At 42.9% G+C, this 25,737-nt stretch overlaps 2 protein-coding genes across 9 annotated transcripts in view; one reads left to right on the forward strand and one right to left on the reverse strand.

Annotated features, from left to right (window-relative positions):
* Cep41 (centrosomal protein 41) overlaps positions 1–9,680 on the forward strand; it is a 44,586-nt gene extending 34,906 nt beyond the window's left edge. For all 8 annotated transcript variants that reach the window (XM_004856328.3, XM_021237611.2, XM_004856329.3 and 5 more), the window contains 6 exons: positions 2,785–2,929; positions 4,784–4,935; positions 5,329–5,396; positions 6,636–6,750; positions 7,195–7,410; positions 8,096–9,680. In XM_004856328.3, the coding sequence (XP_004856385.1) occupies positions 2,785–2,929; positions 4,784–4,935; positions 5,329–5,396; positions 6,636–6,750; positions 7,195–7,410; positions 8,096–8,244 (845 nt within the window). In that variant the 3' untranslated portion in view covers positions 8,245–9,680. The remainder of the gene's footprint in view (positions 1–2,784; positions 2,930–4,783; positions 4,936–5,328; positions 5,397–6,635; positions 6,751–7,194; positions 7,411–8,095) is intronic.
* Positions 9,681–17,735: 8,055 nt separating this feature from the next.
* On the reverse strand, positions 17,736–23,836 carry Cpa1 (carboxypeptidase A1). Its single transcript, XM_004856331.3, has 10 exons — positions 23,700–23,836; positions 23,168–23,249; positions 22,485–22,724; positions 22,161–22,262; positions 21,547–21,648; positions 21,245–21,355; positions 20,744–20,834; positions 20,098–20,297; positions 19,579–19,663; positions 17,736–18,007 (listed from the first exon to the last, which is right to left on the reverse strand). The coding sequence occupies exons 1-10, from the start codon at positions 23,762–23,764 to the stop codon at positions 17,820–17,822; spliced, it is 1,266 nt and encodes a 421-aa protein (XP_004856388.1). The 5' UTR covers positions 23,765–23,836; the 3' UTR covers positions 17,736–17,819.
* Positions 23,837–25,737: the final 1,901 nt, after the last annotated feature.

Below are 25,737 nucleotides of genomic sequence, written 5' to 3' on the forward strand. Positions count from 1 at the left end.
ACTGTAATATGGGGCCGGGGATTTAGCTCAGTGGTTTCGCCGCCTGTTGTGCAAGCGCAAGGACCCGAGTTCGATCCCCGGTACCAAAAAAAACAAAACAAAACTGTAGTGTGTTAACCTTTGTTACAGATATTTTCCCCAATTTTTTATTGTTTTTTAAATTTTCTGTTGATTTTTGACATATATGATTTTTCATCTTTACATGATCAAACTTATTAACCTTTACTGTTTTTTTAAAATTATTATTGCTTTAGACTCATAATATCCAAAATAAAGTAAAGTGTTCATCTGTGTTTTCTTCTACTGGTGTATTTGTTTGTTTGGATTTTTTCACATTTAAACCATCTGATATATTTTAGTGTACGATGTAAGGTGACTTTCTAAATTAGATTTTTCCAGATAATTGAGCAATAGTCCCAGCACCATTTATTCAGTAGCTCTGTCTCTACCCACTGATTTGTGATATGGGTCTATTAATGTTTTATTTATATTCTAGGATTTTTTTCCATACTCTATTATATTCCATTATTCTGATTGTAGTCCTGCACTGTTTTGATCACCTGCCTTTTCATTATGAGTACTATTTGATAAAGAAAGTTCTCCAAATTACTCTTTACTTATTTGTATGTGCATGTGTGTTCATGTTTAAACTTTTAAAAATCCTATTTGGATTAGTATTAAGGATAAAAGTCAAATTTGGAAAGAATTAACATCAATTTATTTTCAGTTTTAAAAAAAATTTATTTTCAGTTACTCAGTCAAGAATAAGCAAGGTGTGACACTCTTGTTCATTGAGATCTTCTCTAAGGCCCCTAAGTAGAACTTTTATATGTCCAATAAAGGACTTACATGTTTTTATAGGTCCTTTACAGTTGTATTAGGTTTATTTCTAGGAGGGTATATTTTATAGCTGCAGTTACTGTGTGCCACCACACCCAGCTGTAAAACCAGATTTTTATCATATTATTCTCTAATTGGTGTATAGGAAAAATGTTTTGTTTATTGTCCTTATAGCTTTTAGATATATTATCCCATCTGCAAAGTAAATTTTAATACCTTCTATAATAACTAGGCCTCTTCTATTTCTTTTTTTATTGTATTGGTTAGAACAGCAAAATCAAAATGTTTGATCTCAGTCTTCCTCTACACTTACAAATTATTGTTTTTTACACTTACAAATTATTGAGGAATCCAAAGAGCTTTGGTTTATGTGAATTATATCAATATTTAGCACATTAAAATTTTAAAGTGACAATTTAAACAACATTTATTTATTTGTATTTACTATTTCACTCAAAATTAACAATACTAAACTCATAAACATAAAGGTTGTTGTTGTTGTTGTTGTTGTTGTTTTTAAGGGTTTTTTTGGTGGTTGTACTGGAGGTTGAACCTAAGCCTCATGCATGCATTCTTCAATTGAGTTATATCCCCAGCCCATTAAAGCATATTTTTTTAAAAAATAGCTATATTTCCAAAACAAAATGTTATGGAGAGTGGCATTGTTTCACATATTTTGTGAATCTCTTTCATGCTTGATTTAATAGAAGACAGCTGATTTTGATATCTACTTTTGCATTCAGTCTGTTGCAATATGCTGTTTGGGTTGAAGTATATGAAGAAAATGTGGCTCACATGGACACATAGTTGAAAAGATGAGAAATATTTTAATAGCTATTTCAGATAATTGTGGATTTTTTCTTAGATACTACACTAAAACTTTATGACTAGTCATTTCTTAAAGCCTAGATATACTGTGGAATCTGAAACTATATCAAGGAACTTTTCATAGTCTGTTACATTAAAATCCATTGGTCTGTCTTGCACTTTTAGTGAATCTTCTTTAGCCATGCATGATTTTTTCATCATGCATTGGTCATTTTACTGAGTTATGTAGATCTTGTGTTGACACATTTCTTTATACACTATCAATAAAATCATTTATTCATTTTGGCATCTGTCTTATCAGAAACATCCATAAGTATGGGGAAGCAGCTCCTCATACTTCAGCTCCTGCTGGCAGATGCAGTTTTCAAGATTCTGATTTTTGCTCAAAATTTAATCATTGACAACAAATAACCATCAGATGTTTTCCTTAAAATGACGGGCTCATTTAATTCTATTTTTGAAAAAAAATCTCTGCCAAATGCACAGTCTTAGCAGTCAGTTTTTTTCTTCCAAGTAGAAAAGGTCAGCATCACAAGGGGCTGGCTCAGCTGCAGGCTCAGTAATCACACTAATACTTTTCTTTGTGATACTCACGGTGCTTAGGGATATAGCAAACATCACTGTGTGTGGACTCCTCATTCCATCACACAGAACATTATTAAATAGCCATGTGCTTCAAGGTAAGATCTAGTAAAATTATTAATTATTGTTGCTTTAACAGGGACATTTTAAATGTGACTGCCATATTTACTGTCAGTATATGGATGATGATGAAAAATATGATTTTTAAGAAAGTTTAGCGCCATGCCTTGATTCTTGCTAAGATGCTAGGAATTTTAAACATTATCTCTTTTGTGCTATTAGTGCAGTTATCAACGCAGTAAAAAAAACAAATAACATCTTACAAAAATAGTTTTCACCTTGCAGACCTCCCCCGAGGGAGTGCTTTAGGAACTCCTGGAACCCATTGCATTTTGACAACTTGTGCATTAGTACATCTAAAACAATTTACTTAATAATGGGAATAAGATTTCCTTTTCTTGACATCATTTCAATGAAACAACCTATTAAGTACAAATCCTAAGGTTCAATTTTTTCTTCATTTTGAAATTTTAGATAATAATTCTGCCCCTTCAGACCTGGATGCTGAACTCACTGCCAGGACCAATGGGAAAGGAAGCCCGGATGAGCAGTCACCCAGCCCTGTCCAATTCATCAACAATGCGGGAGCAGGGGACTCTAGCCGCTCCACTCTGCAGAGGTACCATCATCTGATTCAGACTGTCACTGCATTTTACCTTCAAATTAATTGAGAGACCAATTTCAGTGATTTAATTACTATGACAATAGAACTGGCAGTTGTGACATCCCACATTTTAATCCCAGCCTTTCTGCTTTCTCTTTTTATAAGTGTACCCCCTGAATCATTTTCACAGCATTCTTACTGAATTAACATAACAATATTTTAATAGATGAATATTAATTTTCACTCTTCATTTCCACTCTTTTGAGCCCTCCTATATGTAAGTTTATTAGGACTCAGCTTTACAAGCACAGCTTTTTTGTTCAGAGTATGATTTTTGCCCCCTTTTCTTTGTCTTGTGGAGCTCATAATTTCCTTGTCCAGAAACAGAAACTTAATTATGGTGCCACACAGAGTGCTGTGACATAGAACACGTGCAAAAGAGAGTGAAAACAATGACTGTTGCCATTCTTGTTTTCCCATGAACTTTATTCCATGTAGCACTTTCTCACAAATATTAGTTATAAGACTAATATGCTGATATTCAGCATACATCCATCCTTTCTACTTGTGAAATAGTTCTACCAGAGAAACTTGGTTCTACTAGAGAAAAAGTGGCAATTGTCATTACCATTGTACCACTGTATTATTTTTACAGCTACTTTTCTGAAAGGACTCTAAAAATGCATTCAAGAAGAGATCGGTAATAGGACTTCCACTGAGGATACAGTTTCATATCAAATAGATTTTCTTTTCCTTTGGTTCAATAAAATATGCACTCTGTAGCATAGGGTTATAGTGTTCATTGGATTTCAGTGCAGACTTTGATGTGCTGTGATAGGAGAGGAGCTATGGTACATATTAGTCTGAGGTTTAGCATATGTCTTAATATTTTCTAAGAAAGTAACCATCTTCTTATTCCATTTCAGATATTTTACTACCTGCTGTTTTGTTCATAACACCTAGACTTCTCAGTCTTCTGATTCTTGTGTTCCCCGCATTTTCCTAATAATACTAAGATGGTGACTAATATTAATAGTTTAAAGACTATAGGAACAGAACTATTGGTGAATTCCCTCATTTTAATCCTAACTCTTCCTCTGTCTCATTATCTGAGTGCCATTAAATATAAAAGCCTCTTCAGCCTCAACATTAGAATGTGTAAAATGGAAGTAAGTGCAGATAACTATCGAAAGTATTAAAGTTCAGTATCCATATTGAATAGGTCACTGTGTAAGTATAGTCACTTAATGATGGGACATTCTGTGAAATGTGTGTCATTAAATGATTTGGTTGTAGTAGGAACATTACAGAGTGCACTTACACAAACTAAGATGGCTACAATATTACTAGGCATTATAATCATATGGGGCCACCATCCCATATGCTGCCCTTTGTTGGCTAGAATGTCATTATGTGGTGTATGTCTGTTCAGGAGTTAATATAAAATATTATCATTGCTTTATATTGCATATAGTATATATATAGAAGCACCTTTAATTTTTCTTCTCCTATTAACCTTATTTTTTTCCCTTTGCTCTGTTGTCTTATTCTCCTCAAAATCCTATTGTATTGGTGATTTCCCCTCTTTCCCACTCTGAATGCTGGCCTTTCTGCCAGAGATAGGGAGTACCTTACACTTTCTATACCTGGGCCATGTAATGACCTGCACTGCCTGACATGCACTGCCTGAAGGTAAGTGGACATGCGGGTCCCTTCTTGGGGAAATAGGAACCCATCAGAGGAGAGGCAGAACTGAGACACTGTATCCATTTAGCTTTCCTTTTGAAGTGCCTTTTCTGGAGAACCACGTCTGACCTTTAAGCCACCAACCCCCGTCTGCTTTCTACTGACCTGCTTTTTCACTTCCAGTGTCATCAGTGGTGTTGGGGAACTGGATCTAGACAAAGGGCTCATGAAGAAAGCAGAGCCCAACACCAAAGACAAACCTTATCCTGACTGCCCCTTCCTGTTGCTAGATGTACGTGATAGAGACTCTTACCAGCAGGGCCACATTGTTGGAGGTAAGAGAGAAAAAGCTCTATAGTGCCTCACTCCAGGAACACAGCCTGCATATGGGGCAGGCAGGCTTAACCTCAGCCCAGGCTCAACTCTGTGTACTCTTTCCATTATGGAAACCTCTCAAGGTGGTTGCACCTTGTGTTCTGTGTTCTGAAACAGTCTGCTGTGTCCTCAGATGACTTAGGGTCTTAGCACTTAACTGTGTGCAGTAAAATGAAGGTTATCCTTTCTTCATAGTGTCCTGTTTCTTTTCATTCACTGAAGTATTTAGGTTTATGTATAGCTCATTGATTTTGAAAATATATTTACCTCTTAGATTTTAATCCAGCTAGGTATTGGGACCAAGTTGTACCATGAAAGCTAAGGGCTTCCTAAACCTTTTCTTCTCTTTGCAGCTTACAGTTACCCAATTGCAACTCTGTCTAGAACAATGAACCCCTATTCCAATGATATTCTTGAATATGTATCCTTTGTTTTATGTATATGTTAAGGAATTGGATGGCATGAGGATTGTAAGACTCAGACTTACTGGTAGAAAACCATGAAGGACCTTGGCTACTACCTGGGTTAGCATACTTGAGACTTTGTTGCTAAATATCCTGACTTTGAAGCGGATGCTTCCAAACCACACTGCAATGGGACCAAAAAAAACCATTTAGGTTAAGGATTATGATCTGTTGAGAGTCCTAAGACTTAAGTCCCCCAGAATGCTTACCCAAGTAGAATTTAAGTAAACTATTTTCTATTTTTTTCTTCATTTAAAACTTTAATGTTTTCCATTCATAAAATCCTACCTATAGGGCCTGGGATTTAGCTCAGTGGTGCTGCTGCCTGCCTCTCAAGTGCAAAGTCCTGAGTTTGATCCCGGTACCAGAAAAAAAAAATCCTACATGTAGAAAGTAATTTAAATCCTAGAAAAATATAAAAAAGAAAATTTAAATCTTGGGCTGGGGATTTAGCTCAGTGGTTCCACTGCCTGCCTTGCAAGTTCAAGGTCCCGAGTTTGATCCCCAGTACCAAAAAAAAGAAAGAAGTCTCCCATATTCACACAATTGAGCACAAACTCATATTATTGGTATATTTTATTCCAGACTCTCCTGTCTGTGTGTGTGCGTGTGTGTGTGTGTTTGTAAGAAAGTTAAACTCATACTGTATATGTAATTTAGTGTCTTGGTTTTCTTCACTTCATATTATAGTACATTTCCCCATGCTAATACAAGCTCTTTGTGAACTCCAATTTTGATACTCTGTAATAATATCTTAATTTTCAGATTTACTGTATTTTATTAAATCATTCCTTTATTTTGGACATTTAGGTAGTTCCATCTTTTTATTATTGTAAGGAAGATTTCAGCGGATGCATTGGACACGGAAGTTAGGATCTCTCTTTTGTCATTTGTAAAATGGAGATTGTAATATTTATTTTCCAGGATTGTAAGAATAAAAGAACTAAACAGTATAAAGTATGTAACTACTGCTGCCCTGGACCAGGGTATTACTAGTTCATAAATGGCAAGGATACCAGTTCATGTGGTTTCCATAATAGGAAAAATCCAGTACCTACTGGTGTAACCTATAAGAATGGGTCCTTGAGTTTTTCCTGAACTCAGAAGGATGAACCATGACAGCTTTTTGTTCCTTAGGGGTTTCTTATAGTCCAGGAGCATTAGCCCAGTGCCTAGAACCTTAACTCATCTCTTAGAAAAATGCCCACGGCAAGATCATCATTCTGTATGACGATGATGAGAGGCTGGCCAGCCAGGCAGCTACCACCATGTGTGAGCGGGGCTTTGAAAACCTCTTCATGCTTTCTGGAGGTGAGTAAGGTCTCTCTCTGTGTAGGACTTAAAAGACAGCCCTTTGGACACATAAGCCTTCAAACCATCCCATCATCTTTTCCTCTCAGTGCTTGGAATTTAGTGTTCTGGAAAGAGATAGCCATGCTGGCTGAAAGGAACCAGGAGTTATGGAAAACATCCATTAGCTCTATCAGTACATGTTCTTAATTCCTAAAATAACAGTGTTGCTTCAGAGCTCTGCAAGAAAGTTGAAGACTTAAGCAAATGGGACTCTCAGAATCCCATGTAACAACTCACGTTTTCTAGTATGATTTTCTTAATGGTGAAACAGTTAAGAAAATTTCACATCCTTGTGTTGGCCTCAACTTGGTGACCAAAGATTAGAAGACAGGCTTTTCTCCAGCTTTTGGTGTGGCCTTCAGTATATTAATCCTGCTTTTTCTAATGATCTTCTCTATCTAGGTCTAAAAGTCTTAGCTCAGAAATTCCCAGAAGGACTGATTACTGGTTCCCTGCCAGCGTCTTGCCAGCAGGCCTTTCCGCCTGGTTCTGCCCGCAAACGATCCAGCCCCAAGCTGCCACCCACACCAGCTGAGAACAAATGGAGATTTACCCCAGAAGACTTAAAAAAGATAGAATATTATCTGGAAGAAGACCAGGGTCCTGCAGATAATCCTAGTAAGATATTTTGACCTTTGTTTCCTGTGAGGCTTGAGATTTGCAGCTTTGAACATCACCTCATCATAAAGAAAAGCTTCATCTTTTATATTCAAAGCCTTAAAATATCTGAGACTATGTGTGACATAGGTGCAAGGGGCAGAGCTGATCCCTGGTCATGGCAAGATTTAGGCATTGAGCCCAGACATAGAGAAGAGAGTGTATCAATCAAAGTGTGTTTCAGGCAGAGTTAAGGAGCAAAGCATGTGACATTCAGATTCCTTCTTAGGAAGTTTCCTTTTCCTTCTACTGCTTTGCTACTTGTAAGATACTTCTCAGAGCATTCCTAATTTCTCTTCCTACTTATCTTTGGTCCCTTGATTTCTCATCTCTCTTTTTAATTGCCATTCACCCTGTACCCTTCTCTGCCAAGGAAGGGATGAAAGACAGACTAGATTTGTTGAGGATAATGGAGAGGAAGAAATAAAGTGATCTGGGCTTCCCTCCATCCTTTCTCCCTTCCCCAATTGCAAATTGGTCACAAGGATGAGGAGCAGATTAACACTGGCCCAAAGTAGATGCTGCACAGGACTTCATTAGCTTAAAAGTGGTTGTAGACTAGGACTTCATTAATTTAAAAGTTTACTTGGCCAATTGTCCCTGGAATCATTCGTGCACCTCTGCTCCTCTTTCTTGCTCCCTTCAGGCCGGCTGAACAAAACTAACTCCTCGGGGAGAGAATCCAAAGTACCTGGTTCCCGAAGCAGTCATCACCTGCCTGCAGGGGGCCCTGCCAGCCACTCCAACCCCCGCTCCCAGAGCAGTGGTCACCTGCAAGGCAAACCCTGGAAGTAAAAACTGCCTCATTTAGTCAAATAAATGTTTTCCTTCCCGTGGAATCCCTGAGCAGTCCCCAAGTTGGTCGTTTTCGCAAGCTGCTATAGAGGAAAGACCACAGCTGTGGGATAGGCCATCTTCCTTCTCCATGTTCAGCTCCTCTCCCTTTTATCCCTTTTATCTCCCCATCAAGGATTTTGACAGATGACCATGAAACCCAGAGGTGTGATAGGCTCTAGTGTCCTCCGTATTGTTTACAGAATATTTAAGTTTTTTGAAACTGAATAGGAACCCCCACCCCCCCCCCGCTTCCAATACCATCCAGCTTGTTTGCTCTATATCCAATGCTGTTTTGTAAATACTTCAGTCACATCTGCTGGTGTATTCTTCCCAATCAGTTTTTTCATTCACTGTGAATTTCATGAGAGCTGCCCCAGGTGGGCTTGGTGTGGGCAGCTGTCCGCAGGGATGCAGATGCATCTTTGTCCCATCAGCCCAAAGGCCTCGCACCAGGCACAGGCAGCTGTCTAAGGCATGCTCTGCTCAGCATGCTGCAGGCTCTGTTTGGAGTTTGGAAGTGGTGCCTGTGGGCAAGGCTCAGTTTTACAATTTAGTGGAGAAGCTCTACACTTCCTGAATGCTCCCCTTCATTAAATGGTTTCCTGGGGCCAGAAAGGTGTGTGTTCAACTGTCATCACTGCAGGAGAAGGGCCTCACCCAGGAGCACCCAGCCTGTGTTGAGAGCCCCCAGAAGCTCCCACAGCCGTGCCTCACTTGTGGTCAGTATAGCAGTTGTATATTTCCATTGCCCCACTCAGGTCCATCTGCATTAAATGGGTAGAAATTGTGGCCACTTGAAAACATTAGCTTCACTCAGGCAACTGGGGAACACACAAGGTGAGGAGGACTCGAGAGTCCTCTGTCAGGGCTGACAGCCCCTTAAACCCTTGCTTAAAAATACAGTATTAGTCTAATTGAGTAATTAGTGCAATTTCCTGCTTACTTTTCATTCTCATGACTGAGCTGTGATTAGGAGATTGTGATTATAGATTCTGGTTTTGGCCGGAATTTTGAATCAGCATTAATTGAATTGCTAGATAACTGACATTCATTCTGTTTAATTGGGGGAACAAAAGACCTCAGGTAAGGATGAGGAACTTTGAAATCATGCAAAAAGGAAAAGAGCCTTGTTAATTTTTATGGTCTATGATTGTGGCTGTGATAAGGGACTGAGGAATAAATTGTGCTCTTTGTCATGGCAACCAGCTTCTGAAAAGCCAACTGAAAATTGCCTGTCCTTAGGTGGTTACTGCTGCTGGGTAAGATTTGCCTTAACAGTACTATTTCTCACCACCAAAAGAAAAAAATGGCACCACAGTATTTCTAGCACGGGGGCTGTGTTTGTACAAGAAATAAACATAATAAATGTCTCATAGAGACATATGGAAAAATAACTCAGATTCAGCCCAGTTCTGTTTTACAGTGTGTTTATCCTTCTCTACTTGATTTCCAAAGTGCAACATTTTCCAGTGCTTTAGAATCAAACAAACCAGGGACATTGTTGAGAAGTCAAGACGTGCCCAATTTTCCACAAGATTCAAGAATCTTGTATAAAATTCAGCCAACATACACATAGCTTTAATGAGGAGCCTTTCGTGTTTCCCATAAATTTATTGCCTGAGAACTTAGTTCAGCCTTTTTGAGTGCTCTGGCTTTTTATTTTCTTTATGGCATATATAAAAAAAATGCAAACATTTCCACACTTCTCTGGACAAATTTTTAGCCATCTTTGATGCATATACATCTTTAAGGAAAAATGCTTCGCTCTATAACAATGTTCTGGTTATGCCATTTTAAAGTTGAGTAATCAGGAGATTAGACTTCCCTACTGGATTCTGTTTTCAAAGCAATGTCCCCCTTTTTCCTATTTTCCACTCCCATTATCACAGATTAGTGTTTGAAACTCCAGTATATAGAAAGACAGTTTAGCCAAACCTACAAGATTGCTGTGTATTTGCTAGAGAAATCTAGCAGGTTGAATATATTTATGTATGTTACTCCATAGTGCTTTGCCCAGTTGGTGAGGATTTTAAAATTCCAAAAGACCTGTTCTAATTCCACATTTTGTGTGTTAAATGTCACTATCAGACATTTTTTACATGCTCAAGGTATTTCTTTTAATATTCTACTTTACTAGTTTCTTCATTAGATTATTTGACATGTATTATTTAAATGATCACTGATATTTTGTGCAATTATGAATGTTGAAGATTAAAGAACATAGTTCCTAATTTGTCGTTTGCTATTAATGTGCTGAAACCTGCCAACTTTTCTCTTCCTCTCTGTCAAGGTGATTTGAAAGAGCCCCAGGAGACTGGGTGATGGGAAAAATACCTCTTTTTGCTGCTTCTCCCAGAAAGGCATATATATTCTTCGTGTAAATGAATCGGGAGATCCCCGTAGAACAAGAGACGCTGGCTCTCTAGTCAGAAGGCATGGGTTTTGTTTCAGGTCAGGCAGGGACCAATGGCCACCATGAGCAGATTGTATCGTGGATTTCTTGCCACTCTTTTGGGGATTCATCAGCTGCCTTTGTCTGGGGAAGGGAGGTGTTTTATCAAACTGTAACAATAGTCCACTATCCAACAGTGATGGCCAAAGTTTAGTAATATGTTAAATGCCTCAAAATGGTATGTATTTAAGAAAGAAAGGAGTGAAGGAAGGAAAGAGGCAAAGAAACAAGAAGGAAGGGAAGAGGGAAAAAGCTACATTACTCATTTGAAAACACAGAATATCCTGGGCTATAATGATGTCAGATTCAATTGTTGAAAAGTATGAGATGACTCAAAGGTCTCAAATTAATTTTCACTTTTTACTTGAAGGAGAAAGCCAGAACCAGTATGATTGTATTGAACTTGATATAAATCAGAATTAAAAGGGAACAGATAATGTTCATTAGTTGCTGAAGGATGTTTTTTTCCTATAGTACTATTTTTGTTATACAAAAATTCTTGACACTTTAAGCTACTCACCAAGAAAATAGAATAAAACAAAAACCTTCTCTTTTCTAATTCCCTTATGAAACATAAATGAAATCAAGAGTTCTGGGTTGGAAGAAATATGTAGGAGATTTTTGTTGTGTTGGTTTTGGTTTTTATCTTTTGTTTTTGTTGTTAGAGTCTGTCTTTCATGTTACCTGATTTTTTTTATGGGCAGTAACTAATTTCTGTCCACTTGGATTTAAATCCAAGACTACATTCTTGCTGTATTCTGAAGATAGTCATACAGAGCCTTTTGTTGATTCCAAATGTTCTCAGTATTTTTTTTTTAGTACCAGGAATCGAACTCGGGTCCTTGGGCTTGCGCAGCAGGTGGCAAAACCACTGAGCTAAATCCCCAGCCCCTGTTCTCAGTATTTTTAATGTGTGTTTATTATCAAAATTCTTTTAAAGTTGTAATTCCCATAATACTTTTTGTTTCCAGAACCATCAGAAATGGGCTGGGGATTTAGCTCAGTAGTTCTGGCACCTGACTCAAGTGCCCAAAGTCCCGAGTTCAATCCCCGGTACCAAAAAAAAAAAAAAAAAAAGAACCATCAGAAATGTAGATTATAATTTAGCACTTAATTATGTTGGGAACGTTGAATACTTATATGCAGTTCAATTAATTTTAATTAACAAACATGTTTTTCATATAAAAGTAATAAATAAGACATCCTGTGCCTCCAAATTGCTCAGAATACATTTGGGTAGTAATACTTCCTTAGATGGTAGTAATTATTGAAGTTATTACCATGGAGTCCATAAATTGGGACCTGGGCCAGTTATAAAATTTTTGAAAAGGTTATGGCAAAAATCTGTCTGTCTTGAATTCTGACAGAACAGGGCTCAGCGATATATTGTGTGTGTTCACAAAATGCATTTGTCACTCTGTCTCATTGTCTCTCACTCTCTGGTGCTGTTCTTCTTTGTTCTGAATGCAGAAGAAAATTCTCTTCACCTGCATAACCTCCTGCGGCACCTGGTAAAATGCGTGATACACAGAGGTCGCTTATTAAATCCTATTGACTGGTGGACTGTGTAGCTTATTTGTTTTTTTGTTTTGTTTCTTTGTTTGTTTTTTGAGACAGAGTCTTGCTATGTAATTTAGGCTGTACTTGAACTCACTGTGTAACCTAGGTTGGCCTGGAACTCATGGCAATACTCCTGCCTCAGCTTCCTCAGTGCTGAGATTACATATGCACTGCCACACCCAGCCTTCGTTGTTTCAGTATGTCTTCCTTTGAAACTGTTTAGACTAAAAGCTTCCAGACGATGCACATCACCAACTCTGTGACAGTGGCCTTAAATAAGTGTTCATGCATAAACGAACTGAACTGTCAAGACTGAAGTGTGGATATGATCCCGTTGCTGTGGCCACTCAGTGCCAGCCTGCCATTCTGGAAACTCAGAAAGCTTGTTATCTGGGGTACCCTTGTACATCCTGCTTTTTTGGTTAGACATTCACAGCTCTGAGGTTTTGGAGGGAGGTAGTCGGGATGTTACTACCCTAGCTGGCTGCCACCTGCCGGCCTGTCTTCACTATCCCCCTAGTAGCCTTCAGGATTCATCAAGTGCAGGTGGTCCGCAGTCCCCATCTGAGAGAGGCTTATTTTTCTCTTCTGTTTCATATCTTGAAAGTTTCCACATTATAATAGTAGCAAGCATTTAGGGAGAGCTTTCTGTGTGGTAGGCAGTGCTCCTAGATTTTCCATTGTATGTTTTGACTCATTTAATTCTCACAGCAGTCCTATGAGGCAGGCATCTCCATTTTCAGATGAGGAGACTGAGGTCTGGGTGGAAATGAAGCAGTCACCCTTAGACACTGAGTAGATGATGGGAAGCCCGGATCTGGTGGCTGCAGAGCGTGTTCCTGTAAGCACTCACTTCTTCCCTCTCTGGGTAGACACAGCTGTATTCGTTCTTCCTGGGTGAGGTCTCTACCAATGAAAATGTAACTTCCCCTTGCTTTTGGCTTCCATTACCCCCTAGTCACTGAGATTCCATTGAAAACCTTCCTGCTTCCACAAAAGGAAATGAAAATTCGGGAACTGAAGTACCTCTTCCCAGGAATATGTATTTCCACAGTCTGTGTCTGGTGTCCTTTCTTGAAGACAGCTGTTCCAGAGCTTCTGAGGCTAGTTTTGTTTGCCAGTGGACACTTCATGAGCTACTTAAAGAACGAGCATTACAGATTTTTTACTAGATCTAGGAAGGGAAATGTAGGCTGTTTTCCTGATAGGTTGAACATTCAATAAACCATTTTGCTATATGATTTTTGTCTGATCTCTTCTTTCCTGTGGGATGGTGTTTCTGATGTAGACTGAAACATAGATTGTGAGAATTGGCCACAAGCCTGGGTTTCGTGGGGAAATAGAGGCAAACCTCTTTGCCACAGCCCTTTCTCCACCAGGCCCTTCTGAAAATGGAGCTGACACATCTGTGGTTAAGCAGAGACTTTTAATCACAGCCCCCCCCCCCCCCCCGCCAATTTGCCAGTAAACACTCAGCACTCTCCATCCCTGGGATTGTTAGACAATGCTCACAGTTTTAGTTGCCAAATTAATGCAGATCCTGAAAGCTTTGAGAAAGGATTCAGTACCTTTTGAGGATTGTTCAGATTTGATGGGTGGTCTGTGTTTTTCTGATCTCTTCTTTGGCCTGTCCACTGTGAATGTTAAGGTTGACCATATCATTTTTCTCTAAGTAGTGTCTGGGTCTTCGTATGTTCACAGAATGATGTTCTGTAAACCTCCAAGCAAGAGCCCTCATGCATAGTCACATCCGCCTGGTCCCACCTGCCCTTGCAAAAGGATTGCCAGGATGATGACTGGCTGTGCACTGGATGAGGGGTAGGTGAGGTCATATCTGGATTGTATTTGATGGCATTTCAGTTTTAACCTCAGGCTAAAGCCAAAAGCTAGACACGCATAGCTGAGTGTTAATTTCAGAGTCTACCTGAGGATTGTCCTGGGTCACTAGTGGCCCCTTGGCCACATTGAACACCACCTGTGATGGTCTAAGAAAGAAGTAAAATGTGCTCATTTACAAATTAAGATCTTTTAGGCAGATCTTTTGCCAATGGGAGGGGAGCCAGAGATAGGGGGAGGGGAGCGGCAGGGGAATAAAAAAATTAAATATGTTAAGCACATGCATCTACCCTATAAGAGGAATGTAAACATTATGTACTGCAAACATGAACTAATAAAGTTGGAAGAAAAAAAAAAGATCTTTGAGGGCCCCTGGAGAATAGGTGTTGGCACAGTCGGTTCCCATTATTGCAGTGGGAAGTGCATGTGCACAGAAAGTGAGCAGAAAGGGCTCTCGGGAATTCCCACTACCAAGTGCTTAGGAACACCCCCACCAAGGACTGAGGAATCCCTACCCTGGTGGTAACACTGCTGTTTCCCGCAATCTGGAGCATAAATTTTTTTGAAGATAAACTACAGTGTTCTGGGAAAGATGGTGAAATAAGATGCCAGAACAGAAGATATAAGGTTAGACAAATTTTTTAGAAAAGAAGCTGAACAAAGATGGTTATTTAGATGTTTGATGCTGATAGAAAGCTGATGTTTAAAACTTTACAAGCACGTTCATCATCTGGTGTGTTTCAGCTAGCTGCCCCCCACCCCAAGAAAAAGCTGATAGAAAAGCTCATTGGAAGAAATTCTCAAATGTATAGAAAGCAAATCTACCCCCACTCCCCAAAGTAGCCATAGGTATTATTGGGGGATCTGTCCTTTCAGGTATTGGGGGGGGGGTGCGTGTGCGTGCGTGTGCGTGCGTGTGTGTGTGTGTGTTTTAAAAAATGGAATTCATACTATTTTGTAGCAAACTTTTTTTAAAAATTGATGTGTAAGTCCTGCTGTCAAATTTATCCACTTTAAGTGTACTATGAATGATTTTTAGTAAATTTATAGAATTATGCAAAGATTGCCACAATATAGTTGTAACCAGCTTCTTTCTCTTTATCTGCTGTGAACATTTTTCTGCGTGAACAAACCTTCATGGCTTCATGACATACCATCATGTGGATGTGTCCCATTGGTACCCTTGCTGATCATTTTTTAGGGTTTTTTTTCCTTTTTATTTATTTGGCTTTTTACTATTCCAATCTCATGCATACATGTTTTTTAAATTTGTCCAAATATTTTTATAAAATAAATTCTTCCAAGTGGATTTTCTGGGCCAAAGAGGCAATACATTTAAAATTTTGATTTATATTGCCAAATCTGCCTTCCAGAAAGATGGTACAATTTCCCTCCTAGCAGCAGTATATGACTGTTCTTATTCTTCATAGCCTTAATAACCTTGAGTCATTAGTTTATTATTCTTTGCTAATCTGATGAGAGAAAAATAATATTTGTTTTCCTTTAATATACAAGAAATCACTGAGGATCAATATCTTTCATACATTTATTGGCTTGTTCTGTTTCTTTGGTGGGAAAGATTGCCTATTTTTCTTTTAAAGTGTTAATCTTTTTCTTTAAACTTTTTACTTTTAAACCCCTCAAGGTACTAATACTTATTTTCATATAAATTGCAATATTTTCTAAAATTGTCTTTTAGCTATATGTATAAATTTTTAAAAATTTTCCCATAGATTGGGTAAAATATGTGTCTGCTATATGTATTGAAAAAATTTGTATCTACACACAAAATTAAAGCTCTTCCCACAGTTGGACATTTTTAAATAAGTATTAACTTCAGTATCTCCATTTAATATATTTATTATTATTGTTGTTATTACTAAATGTTATGGACTTTTCAAGCAGGGGAGATTAAGTGGTGAACAATGCAATCCTGTGGAAATATGGAACTTGCATTAGTCTTTATTAAACAAATGGTGATCAGCTTCCTACTATGCCAAACTAAGCAGTTAAAATTGGCTTCGCTTATCTATAATCTCTTGTTTTGTGGATGGAGAGGAAATGTTTTCCTAAAGATAACATGAAGAGAATGTTATCAACTCCTTAGTCCATCTTTCTGTTAAGTCCTTTTTATCATATCTCATAAATTTTGGTATGTGGAAGTTTATGTATACTCTGTATAATCGCCTCATAAATATGAGAAAAGGAAAAAAGAGAAACAAAGTCCTCATCCTTTTTATTTTTTAAAGTGTTTGGTAGTCATGGTGGCCATGCCTATAAACTCAGCACTTGGTGAGACAGGAGGATGGTAAGTTCAAGGCCAGCCTGGGCTACAGAGTTCACGGTCAGCCTAAACTACACAGGCAAGACCCTATCTCAATATAACAACAACAACAAATACTTTTGGTAGCAAAAATCACATTAAAATAAAACTCCAAGATGAAAACTCCCTCATGTCCCTTAAAAAGGGGTGGAATCATTTTTGACCTTGGGTCTATTTTAGGTGGAAAAGACAAGAGAGTCAGTAGAGCTGGAGACATCTGAAAATCTGAGCTGGCCAATACAGAGGAAGCCCCATGTTCACCCAGTCCCCCAAAGGGATGGTCAGTTCACCCTCTTCCGCTTTCCCAGCAACTTCCATGGCAGTGACCCCCTGCACCATTTTCATTCACATCCCAAGAAATACAGAAGAAGAAACAAAACGTAGACGTTTGCTTTAAAAAAAAAGTTGGGACACTGCATAGCCCACATATTGTGTTGTTAGCCACTGTGGTACTGTCACAGGCTCAGGATCACCAAGCCAAGGGAAGGAACCCATGGAAGGGGTGGACAGGAGAATGGGAAGGAAGGGGGGGTGTACACCAAGAGGAGCAGAGGAGATGTACTGGGGATGCTTGGAAGGATGTGACAAATGAAAAGGGAACCACTTCAACCCCTAAAGGTAAAGCCTTCATAACACAATTAATAAAATGTCCTGAGCTTGACATATATTCTTTATCTTCAGTAAATGATTTCATTTCACCCAATTATTTTCTGCCAATGTAATTCAGGAGTGGGGGGCCATATTTTGCTTTATAGTAATTTGTTTTATTTGGCAGCAACATCTATTTTGAACAGAGGTGGCCACTAGGATTATTATATTTCATACTCTCAGGTTATTGCTTTTAAAGATGACCAGATAGAACCAGTTGCTAGGCTATTGCACATGCTGAATTCCTTGCTGCCACTGGGGGCTGGGCATTCGATTTGCAGCTGTGGTTGCCGCCCGCTACTAAGATCTGAACAAATTGCCCCACTGGCCAGCTGAGCTCAGGATGGTCTAGCTAAAATAAATGCCACTTCGGGCCAGGGATTTAGCTCAGTGGTTGCACCGCCTGCCTCAAGCAGAAGGACCTGATCCCCGGTACCAAAAAAATAAAAAATAAAAATAAAATAAATGCCACTTGGATAGAACTTCACAGGAAAAGCTTCCAGGGAAGTTTAGGAGTGATCTAGCCCAGCCACCCACACATTTCCAGTGAGGCCTGTGGGAACTCAAACACTCCTGCCCCAGCATGAAAAGCTTGGACACACCACAGTTGTTCCATACACAAGCCCCAAGATTCTGCTCTTTGTGCACTCAAACTTTATTGGGTTGGCTGGGTGGGGCTAGAGAGGAGGAAGAGGAAGGTGCCAAAGGACTGGCTCAGTAGGGGTGATTCAGGGTGTGCTCCATGATGGTAAGAAGTGCCAGCCATGTCTCCTTAGCTGTGGGAATGATTTGTGAGGCTGGCAGCAGGAAGCCATAGCGCCCAGTATCCCGAAGCTCAAAGGTATAGGAGTACTTGATTCCCTGGCTGTAGGTCCAGTCCACAGTGCTTCCACTAGCTTGATCTAGGGCAGGAGTGAAAACAGAGAAAAGCAAGGGTCAACCACTTTGGAAGTATCTGCAGGGGCCAATTTAGAGGCCCAAAGCCTGGGGCCTTGTGTAACACCAAGTGGATTCGGTGTCTACCAAAGTCTGCTCTTGACCAAGCAGCCTGGTTTCCAAGAAACTCCCATGAATCTAAGGCCAAGAGGCCCAAAGAGGAAACCAGAGATGGTTGCCCTATTCACCGGAGGGTACCATTGGGAAAGGCTGTCCAAGTCACCTCAGTGACACCTGTGAATTACCAGAGTTCCCTGTTTGGGTGATAAGATTTGATACCCCCACCCCTACCCCGGGCTCTGGTCTACAGGGTAAAGTACAAAGATTCCATATCAAAGCAAAAGCCCTGTGTCTTTGTTCCATGAGGAAACTTTCCCAGGCTTGCAGGGAATAAGATGTAAAAAAGCCGAAGCCGTTTTCAAATTGAGTTGGGGACCGGGAGCCGGGCCCTATGTTAGAATTTAATTGAATGCAGCACAAAACATTTGAACCAGGGTTGAAACAGCTACTAAAGAAGGCCTAGGATCCAAAATGTGGTCATCTTTGGGTAAGATTGTGACCTTCGCATCCCCTAAAACCTGGCTGCATCAGCCAGGAAGTACACAAGGTAAGAATGCAGGGGTACCCCTCTGGTCACTATACCCACTCCTCCTTCCAGTATTCTGATGCAGCCACACTAGGTTTCTGGCTATTCCCAAACACAACAGGCCAGATCCACAAGGCTGCCTTTATTTTAGAAAGTTCCTTGGCCAAGAGGGCTCTTCCCTAGCTAGATAGCCTCTTGGCTCCCCCTTTAACACTGGCTCAAATTCCCATCTGTCATTGAGGCTGCCCTTCAACCTCCTGCCCCTTACTCCAATATTTAACCTGAACCTTGGTAACTCTGAGATCCCCTTGCTCTGTGCTGGTGTGAGCTTTTCCCCAGCATTTATCACCTAACATATTCTACCGTTTTCTTAAGCTCAGTGTCATACTCCCTCCCTCCTTCCCTCCCTTTCCTAATCTTTGCTTATTTCGTTTACAGCTGTATCTCAGGCACACAAAGCAGGGCCTGGTGCAGATTGGATGCTCAATAAACATTTGCTGATGAATTCCAATTTGATGTAGTAATGCTGTTCCCAGAGGTATCGAATGTACAGTGTAAGTAAGTGGGGAGAAGTTGAATAGTCTATTCCCCAATTAAAGGGCATTGAGAAGTGCTTGTTTGTTTGTTTGGTGGTCCACAAGTTCCAGCAGGATTTTCCACACTACCTGTGCATGAAGCTGAACTTGACCCCAAGATAAGAACAATGCTCAGAGGCTCACAGGCTCTTCAGAAAGTATCAAAAGGCAGAGTTCATGTCAAAAAAAGAGCCACTGCCCACCCCTCCGAATGGTCAAGCCAGCAGGTGCTACACACTGAGGGCCTTTCTGTACACCCATGCCACCAGGTCTGGCATCCTTGGTGACTTCCTTCCATGAGGAATTCTTCCTGTGGCAGGAAGAGCCACCTGGTGTTGGTCCTGGAACTACCCAGAGAGCCCATGTGGCTACTTACAAATTGTTTTGATGATGCTGCCATACTTGAACTTGGTCCCATACAGAGAAGCAAGGGCTGTCACAGCAGACTTGGCCAGCTGATCCTAGAGCAAACACCAAGCAAAAGTAGCCTGAGCTGGCAGGGTGGTCCAGCAGGAGGTACCTGCAGAAGTGCCCCCCTCCACTGCCAGCCCACTTGCCTGCAGGTCAGCCCTGGGCTCAAACAGTGCCATGGTGTTCTGTCCCTACAGGATAACTGGCTGGCACTTCCCTGCCCTTCAGTCATACCACATTTCCAAGTATAGTGCCACAAGTTCAGAATCTAGCCCCTTGTTCTGTCATGTGACAGAAGTGACTTTGTGCCTCAGTTTTCCAAAAAGAAAGTGTAGGTAGTTCACCCTGCCAGTCAGGAGGCCAAAGAAGAAAGGGCATGCCAGGCATACATAGGCTCTCAGCCCTCAAGCAGCTTGAGTGGCTAAAACCCCAAGCAGCCCAAAGCTGCCCTTGGGATGAAGGGCAAGCAGGGACCAGCACCCACCAGCTCTTCCTTGTCAGGGGCAGCTTCATTTTTGTAGCCATAGGGGTAGAGAAGGAGCTGAGAGTAGCTGTGGATGGAGATGAAGGCCTTGATATTTCCATGGTTCTGCACAAAGTCTACGATGGACTTGACCTCTGATTCGGAGTTGGCAAACTTGCCATGGTATGTCTCTGAGCAGGGGTTGCTGCTGGATCCACCATCTGTGGGAGGGGTGAAGGTATAGCTGACATTTCCTGACCCTAGGGTATGGCCTTTGTGGTTCCCATTTCTTTTCATGGAGTTGAGGGGAGGTAGAGCACTGGGAGACCCATCCCTGGATCAGGGAAAGGCCATATAACCTCTCATAATCCTGCCCCCCTCCCAACTAGATTTGTAAGATGGGTCTTTACAGTCTGTGGCCAAGGATGAGAGGAGCTGAAGTGAAGTCAAAAAAGCTTGACATGGGCTTTCCGACCTTAGTTCCATCTGGCTGAGGAACTTGCTCTTTACAGCCAAGGGCCCAGATCTTCGCATGCTGCCTCCAGCTCTGAAAGCCTCAGAGGCAAAGCTGTTTCCCTCTTCCCTCCCCTCACTGCTGGGGCAAAAGTGGATAAAAAGCCATTTTAGGTTGTCCCATCCCTGCCCACAAAGTCACACTGGGCCTTACTCCCAAAGCCAGCATCCCAGTTCCGGTTGGGGTCCACCCCAACACAGGAGGAGCCTGCTGTGAGGGATCGAGTCTTCCGCCACATGCGATTCTGCAGAAGGAAAGGTAACTAACTCAGCTAACTCACAGCACGAGTACCGAATCAGATGTGGTCTTTACTGCGAAAACAGAAGTAGGACTAGAAGGTAAAGTCTGCGGTGGTGAATCTCAAATAGGGCCAAGAATCTCCCTTTGAGACATTTTGCAGTGGTTGAAGACATTTTTGGTTGTCTCCACTGCAGAGTGGGTACTACTGGCATCTAATAGGTAGGAAGTCAAGATTCTGCTAAATACCCAACAGGCACAGGAAGTTCCCACAACAAAGAGTCAACCACATAAAGTGTTTCTAGTGCCCAGGTTGACAATCCCCAGGCCAGGAAGACAGTTGTGTTTGCCCCCGCTTGACCCTTTGCCCTCAGAGGCACATCCTGCTCTCCTTGAGGACAGAAGGGCTATCTAGACCTTGCTGTGGGTGAAGGCAAAACCATCAGGGTTGGTGACAATCTCCAGGAAGATGTCCATGTTGTCAAGAATGGCAGTGAAAGCTGGGTCCTGGCCATAGTCTTCAGTGATCTGGAAAGGGATGAGAGGAGAGTGGGCAGAGCAGGCCAGCCAGATGTCTGCCATGCTACAGCAAGGGATACCTTCCCTGGCTTCCCGCTGTGGTCACTGCTTTGAGGAGGGAAAGGGGAAGCCTGAGCTTCTGTGGGCCCTATACTCAGTGCCCCACCAAATGAGAGCTCTCCTCACCTTTCCAGCCTTACCTTCTTGGCAAACCAGACCCCACTGGCCTGGGTGACCCATTCCCGGGAATGGATGCCTGTGTCAATCCAGATGGCTGGACGATTGTTCCCTCCAGTGCTGAACTGGAGAAGAGGCAGGGAAATGGGCAAGTGGTAACTTCACAGCTGGGGCCTCATCTTACCTTCTGAAAGGGAACCAACCCAGGCCAGAGGCCAGCTGCTTTCTGAGCATCTCAGGTTGAGGATGTGTTTGTGGGGCCATCTCTCAGGTGGGCATGGGGCCAGGGGATAGACTTGGATCCCATAGAGCTTAGCCTCCTGCCCTTATCTCCCACTTGGGGTAAACATGACTCAGTTTGACTTCCAAGTTCCTGCCCCTGCTCAGTTCTCTGTAGAAGGTCACCAACAAAATGTTACACTGGGCTACCCAGGATACCTTTTATATTGTGATACTTGGTTAGAAGAACTTGGGTCCCCTCAAAGTTTAAATCATGTGTGTACATGTGTGCACACACCTAGGCCAGTGTGGATGTTTAGACCTTCAAATATATCCACACAGGAAGTCTGCATAGTTACGATCCTTGAGACTGGGATTTTGTACTTGGGTCCCTGTGTACACACAGGGTGCCCGTTACCTTCAGCACATAAATGGGACGGCCTTCATAAGTGTTGCCAATCTGGATCTTGCTGATGAACTGTGGGTTTTCAGCCACCAGCAGGTCTATGAAGCCATAGATCTGAGATGGGAAAGAAGGGAAGAATGACCTTAATGGCTTCCGGGCACCCAGATGCCTCCTGCAGCAGCTCTGTGTGTGATAGAGCTGTGATCTAGACCATGCTGGCCACCTGGAAACAGAGCAGGGGCCACCCACCCCTAGGCTGGGCCTGGCGCTGGCCTGCATTTGACTAGGCATGATGAAGAGTGTGGGACTTGGAAGTGGCCCCAAGGTCGCCCTCACCTCCTCCAGTGTGTGGTAGGTGGCATAGTTAAAGGTGTTGGTGGAGCGCGCCTGGGCCCGAGCCTTGGAGGTTAACATCTGCTCCTTTTCCTCATCCAGCAGTGACTGTACATCTTTGATCATGGTCTCGTACCTGATCCCAAGAGACTCCAGGAAGACCTTCACAGCCTGGACACTGGTGAAGGGCACTCGGACATCAATGGGGGAGCCAGGGTGGGCAGGGCCTTGCCAGAAGTCCAGCTGTGGAGGACAGGAGCCGGTACTGTCACAATGGGGTGGAGATGGCAGCTGGGACAGCAGGCTGGGACAAAGCCAGCCTTGGAGGTGGAGTTGGTGCCATACAGTCGGGGATGGGGCATGGGTATTGGGGACAGAGAAAGAAGGGGAAACTATGGGGACTGGACAAAGAGCAGTGTGGACAGGGAAATGGCCAGGAAGCAGAACAAAGAGTCTTTAAGACCATAAAACAGAGGAAATGGAAAGCAGGCCCAGCACTTTGTCAGAGGCTCAAGGGCAGCAAGATCTGGGTCTGCAGGGTTGAAGTCATTTCCTAATGGGAATCCATTCTGTGGCTCCTTGCTGGGAGGCTGGGACCCAAGCCAGGAACCAGGTGACTACAGGGAGTCTGGGAAGGGCCCAGCTGGCTCAGGAGGGTCCCCAGAGACCTCCTCCCCTCCTCTGACCTGCAGATGCTCCAAGTCCTCCAGCTCCTTCACCTTCTGCACCTGGGCTTCATCAACTGCAGAGATTCGGAGCACCTGGTGCCTGGCAGAGCGGGAAGGCATTGAGCATCTGAGTGCTCTGCCCTGCTGCCAATGCTCCCCAGGTCAGGGGCAAGCTGTGGCCTGCAACCCCAGGTTAGGCCTGGGTCCTCTGGGCTGAGTAGGTGGAACCACTAGAGGTCTCAGCAGTGGGAGGCCAGGCTCTCCCCAGCATGGAAATTTCTAGGTTTTGTTGCTATACTCATCACAGTGTAGACTACAGTATTTCTCTTTCCCAAGCCATCCAGGCCTCCTCCCTCCCTTCCGGAAAATTCCTCTTTAGAGCTCAGCTTTCTCCAGGGCTGAGGAGACTGTCCTGGGCCCCAACCCCTCCCAGCCTGGGCCCCAGCATGGTGCCAGCCCACATGTCTGTCTGTCTCCTCCAGACACAGTCCAGGGGTGAGTACTCCCCATTTCCCCCCAGGAACTCCCTCCACCTCTCCACACCCCCTACCCCACGAAGTCCTTATTGCCAAAGGCAGCCCCCAGCAGCACAGTCAAAACCAGCAGCCCCAGCATGCTGTAGCCGATCGGAAAGGCCAAACTGAGGCTGAGGCTGTGACTGAGGCCTAGGGCCTTTTAAACCCAGCATGGAGGTCTCCTGGCTGAGCCCGAATGTATTCTCCCTTGCACCTGGATCCGGTCCCATGGGGAGGGTGAGGTGGGAGTTGTAAGCTCTGTCGCTTTCTCACCATCCCTGATAACATGGCAGGGAACAGGGCAGCTGTAGAGAAAGATAAGCCAGGCCTGCCCCGGCCATGGTAGAAAGCAGGGCTGAGGCCTGACAGCTGGGTCTCAGCCTGCTGCCCACAGCTCCAGGCACCTGCAGCTGGACTGTGGTCCTGCTTGCTGCCTGGGCAGTAGAAAAGGGCCCAGAACTCCAAGAGGCCACACCAGCTGGTACCTTATGCAAGATGTCCCTCTCTCCCATGTTCTGAGCACCAGCCTTCTTATTTGTGGGGTAGAGCAAGCTGGTGCCCATTGGCCCCATCCAGCTCCTGTGGCCACTCAGCTCCTCCCTACCGTGGCTTTGTCTAGCCTACCTTGTACAGGGCAAATACTCCTCTAGGGTCCAGGCCATTGAAGGGGAGGGACTTCCAAAGGCCACAGGTGCCTTGTGGGAATCAGGCCATAGCAGCAGCAGCTAGGGCAGGAGCCAAGCTCTCGCCAGCCCCATCCTCCACCCCCACCACTGTAGGTCCCTGGGATCTAGGGTGCCTTTGGTGGGAACTGGAACCAGGTGTCAACTGAATGAAAGGGATGGTAGGAGCAAAGGCCAGACCCATTTGGAGACTGCACAGTGTACAACAGAAACAGGATCACACTGAGGGCAAGTCCCTCTGCTCTGGATGTGGATCTCATTACAAAGACATGTAACCCAAATCTGCCCTAATCCACAGGATTCCTGGCACCACCTGGGTACTCTCTGCTCTGTGTCCAATGACAACCCAGATGGCCTTTTCTGGTTTCCATCTGTCTCCTTACAGCACCCCCTACCTGGCCTACCTTCATATGCCAAACACAGTGACTCCATAATATATGCCCACAGCTCTTTTTGAGCATAACTCTAGGAAGCCATCAAACCCAGAATCCACATTTGGCAGAAGTGATGTTTTCCCTCTGCACCCTGGCTGCCTGTGCTCCAGGCTGGGCAGGGCTCTCTGTCCCCAGCACTTTTGCTGCTGCCTCTTTATCCATATGCTTCTCCTAGCAAGCTTGGCCCTTTGTTCCTTCATCTTTCTGGCCCAGGCATTGAGCTCCACACTACCATGACACCCAGACAGACAGACATTCTTGAACTCGGGGAGCTCATGAGCTAGCACAAGGACAGAGGAACAAGCCAACCTGTTGGTTTTCCATCAGATCACCACAGACCTGACCTCAACACGGGCTTAGATGTGCAAAGGACTTGGAGCTGCTCTCCTCATTGCAGGAGACCCAGACAGCACACTTTCTGTGAAGTGGTATATGGCAGTTAGGATAGAATGTCAACTTGATTGGCTTTGGGATCCACCTGAGGGATGGATAAAGCACATGTCTGGGCGGTTCTGGATGGGTTATGGAGATATGACCTAGGGATCTGTGTCTGATCCCTTGTCCCATCCTCTCTGATGCTGCACCCCTGTTTTGCTTCTGGCCATCATGAACTAAGCAACTTTGTTCAACCATGGTGTTTCTGCTTCTGAACCAGGTAACCATGGACTGAATCCTCTGAACTATTACCAAATTAAACCTCTCCTTCTTTAAGTTGTGGGTGTCTGGTATCATGTCCCAGCAATGGGAAAGCTGACTAAAATATGATATGATAATTGCCACTAGGGCTTCAGAGACACACCCTAGACACTAACAGTGGCTCTAAGGAAGGCTTTACCTTTCACCTGGTTCTTAATGGCAGGATTCTGTCAGGCAGGGAAGGAAAAGGCCACTTATACTACTAAATATCTGGACACAGAACTCACATTTATTTCTCCTCCATTGTTTCTGGAATCTCT

The sequence above is a fragment of the Heterocephalus glaber genome, unplaced genomic scaffold (genome assembly GCF_053883595.1).
Source record: "Heterocephalus glaber isolate CG9 unplaced genomic scaffold, H.glaber_assembly_v1.0 deba00000546, whole genome shotgun sequence".
Lineage (NCBI taxonomy): Eukaryota > Metazoa > Chordata > Mammalia > Rodentia > Bathyergidae > Heterocephalus > Heterocephalus glaber.

Bases quoted from the DNA above. Each gene is read 5' to 3' on its own strand.
- Cpa1 (XM_004856331.3), bottom strand. From the start codon at position 23,764: ATGCTGGGGCTGCTGGTTTTGACTGTGCTGCTGGGGGCTGCCTTTGGC. The intron at 21,356-21,546 runs GTAAGGCTGGAA...ATCCCTTTCCAG, and splicing joins GGGTCTGGTTTGCCAAGAAG to ATCACTGAAGACTATGGCCA. The intron at 20,835-21,244 runs GTCTAGATAGCC...TTCCTTCTGCAG, and splicing joins TTGCCTTCACCCACAGCAAG to AATCGCATGTGGCGGAAGAC.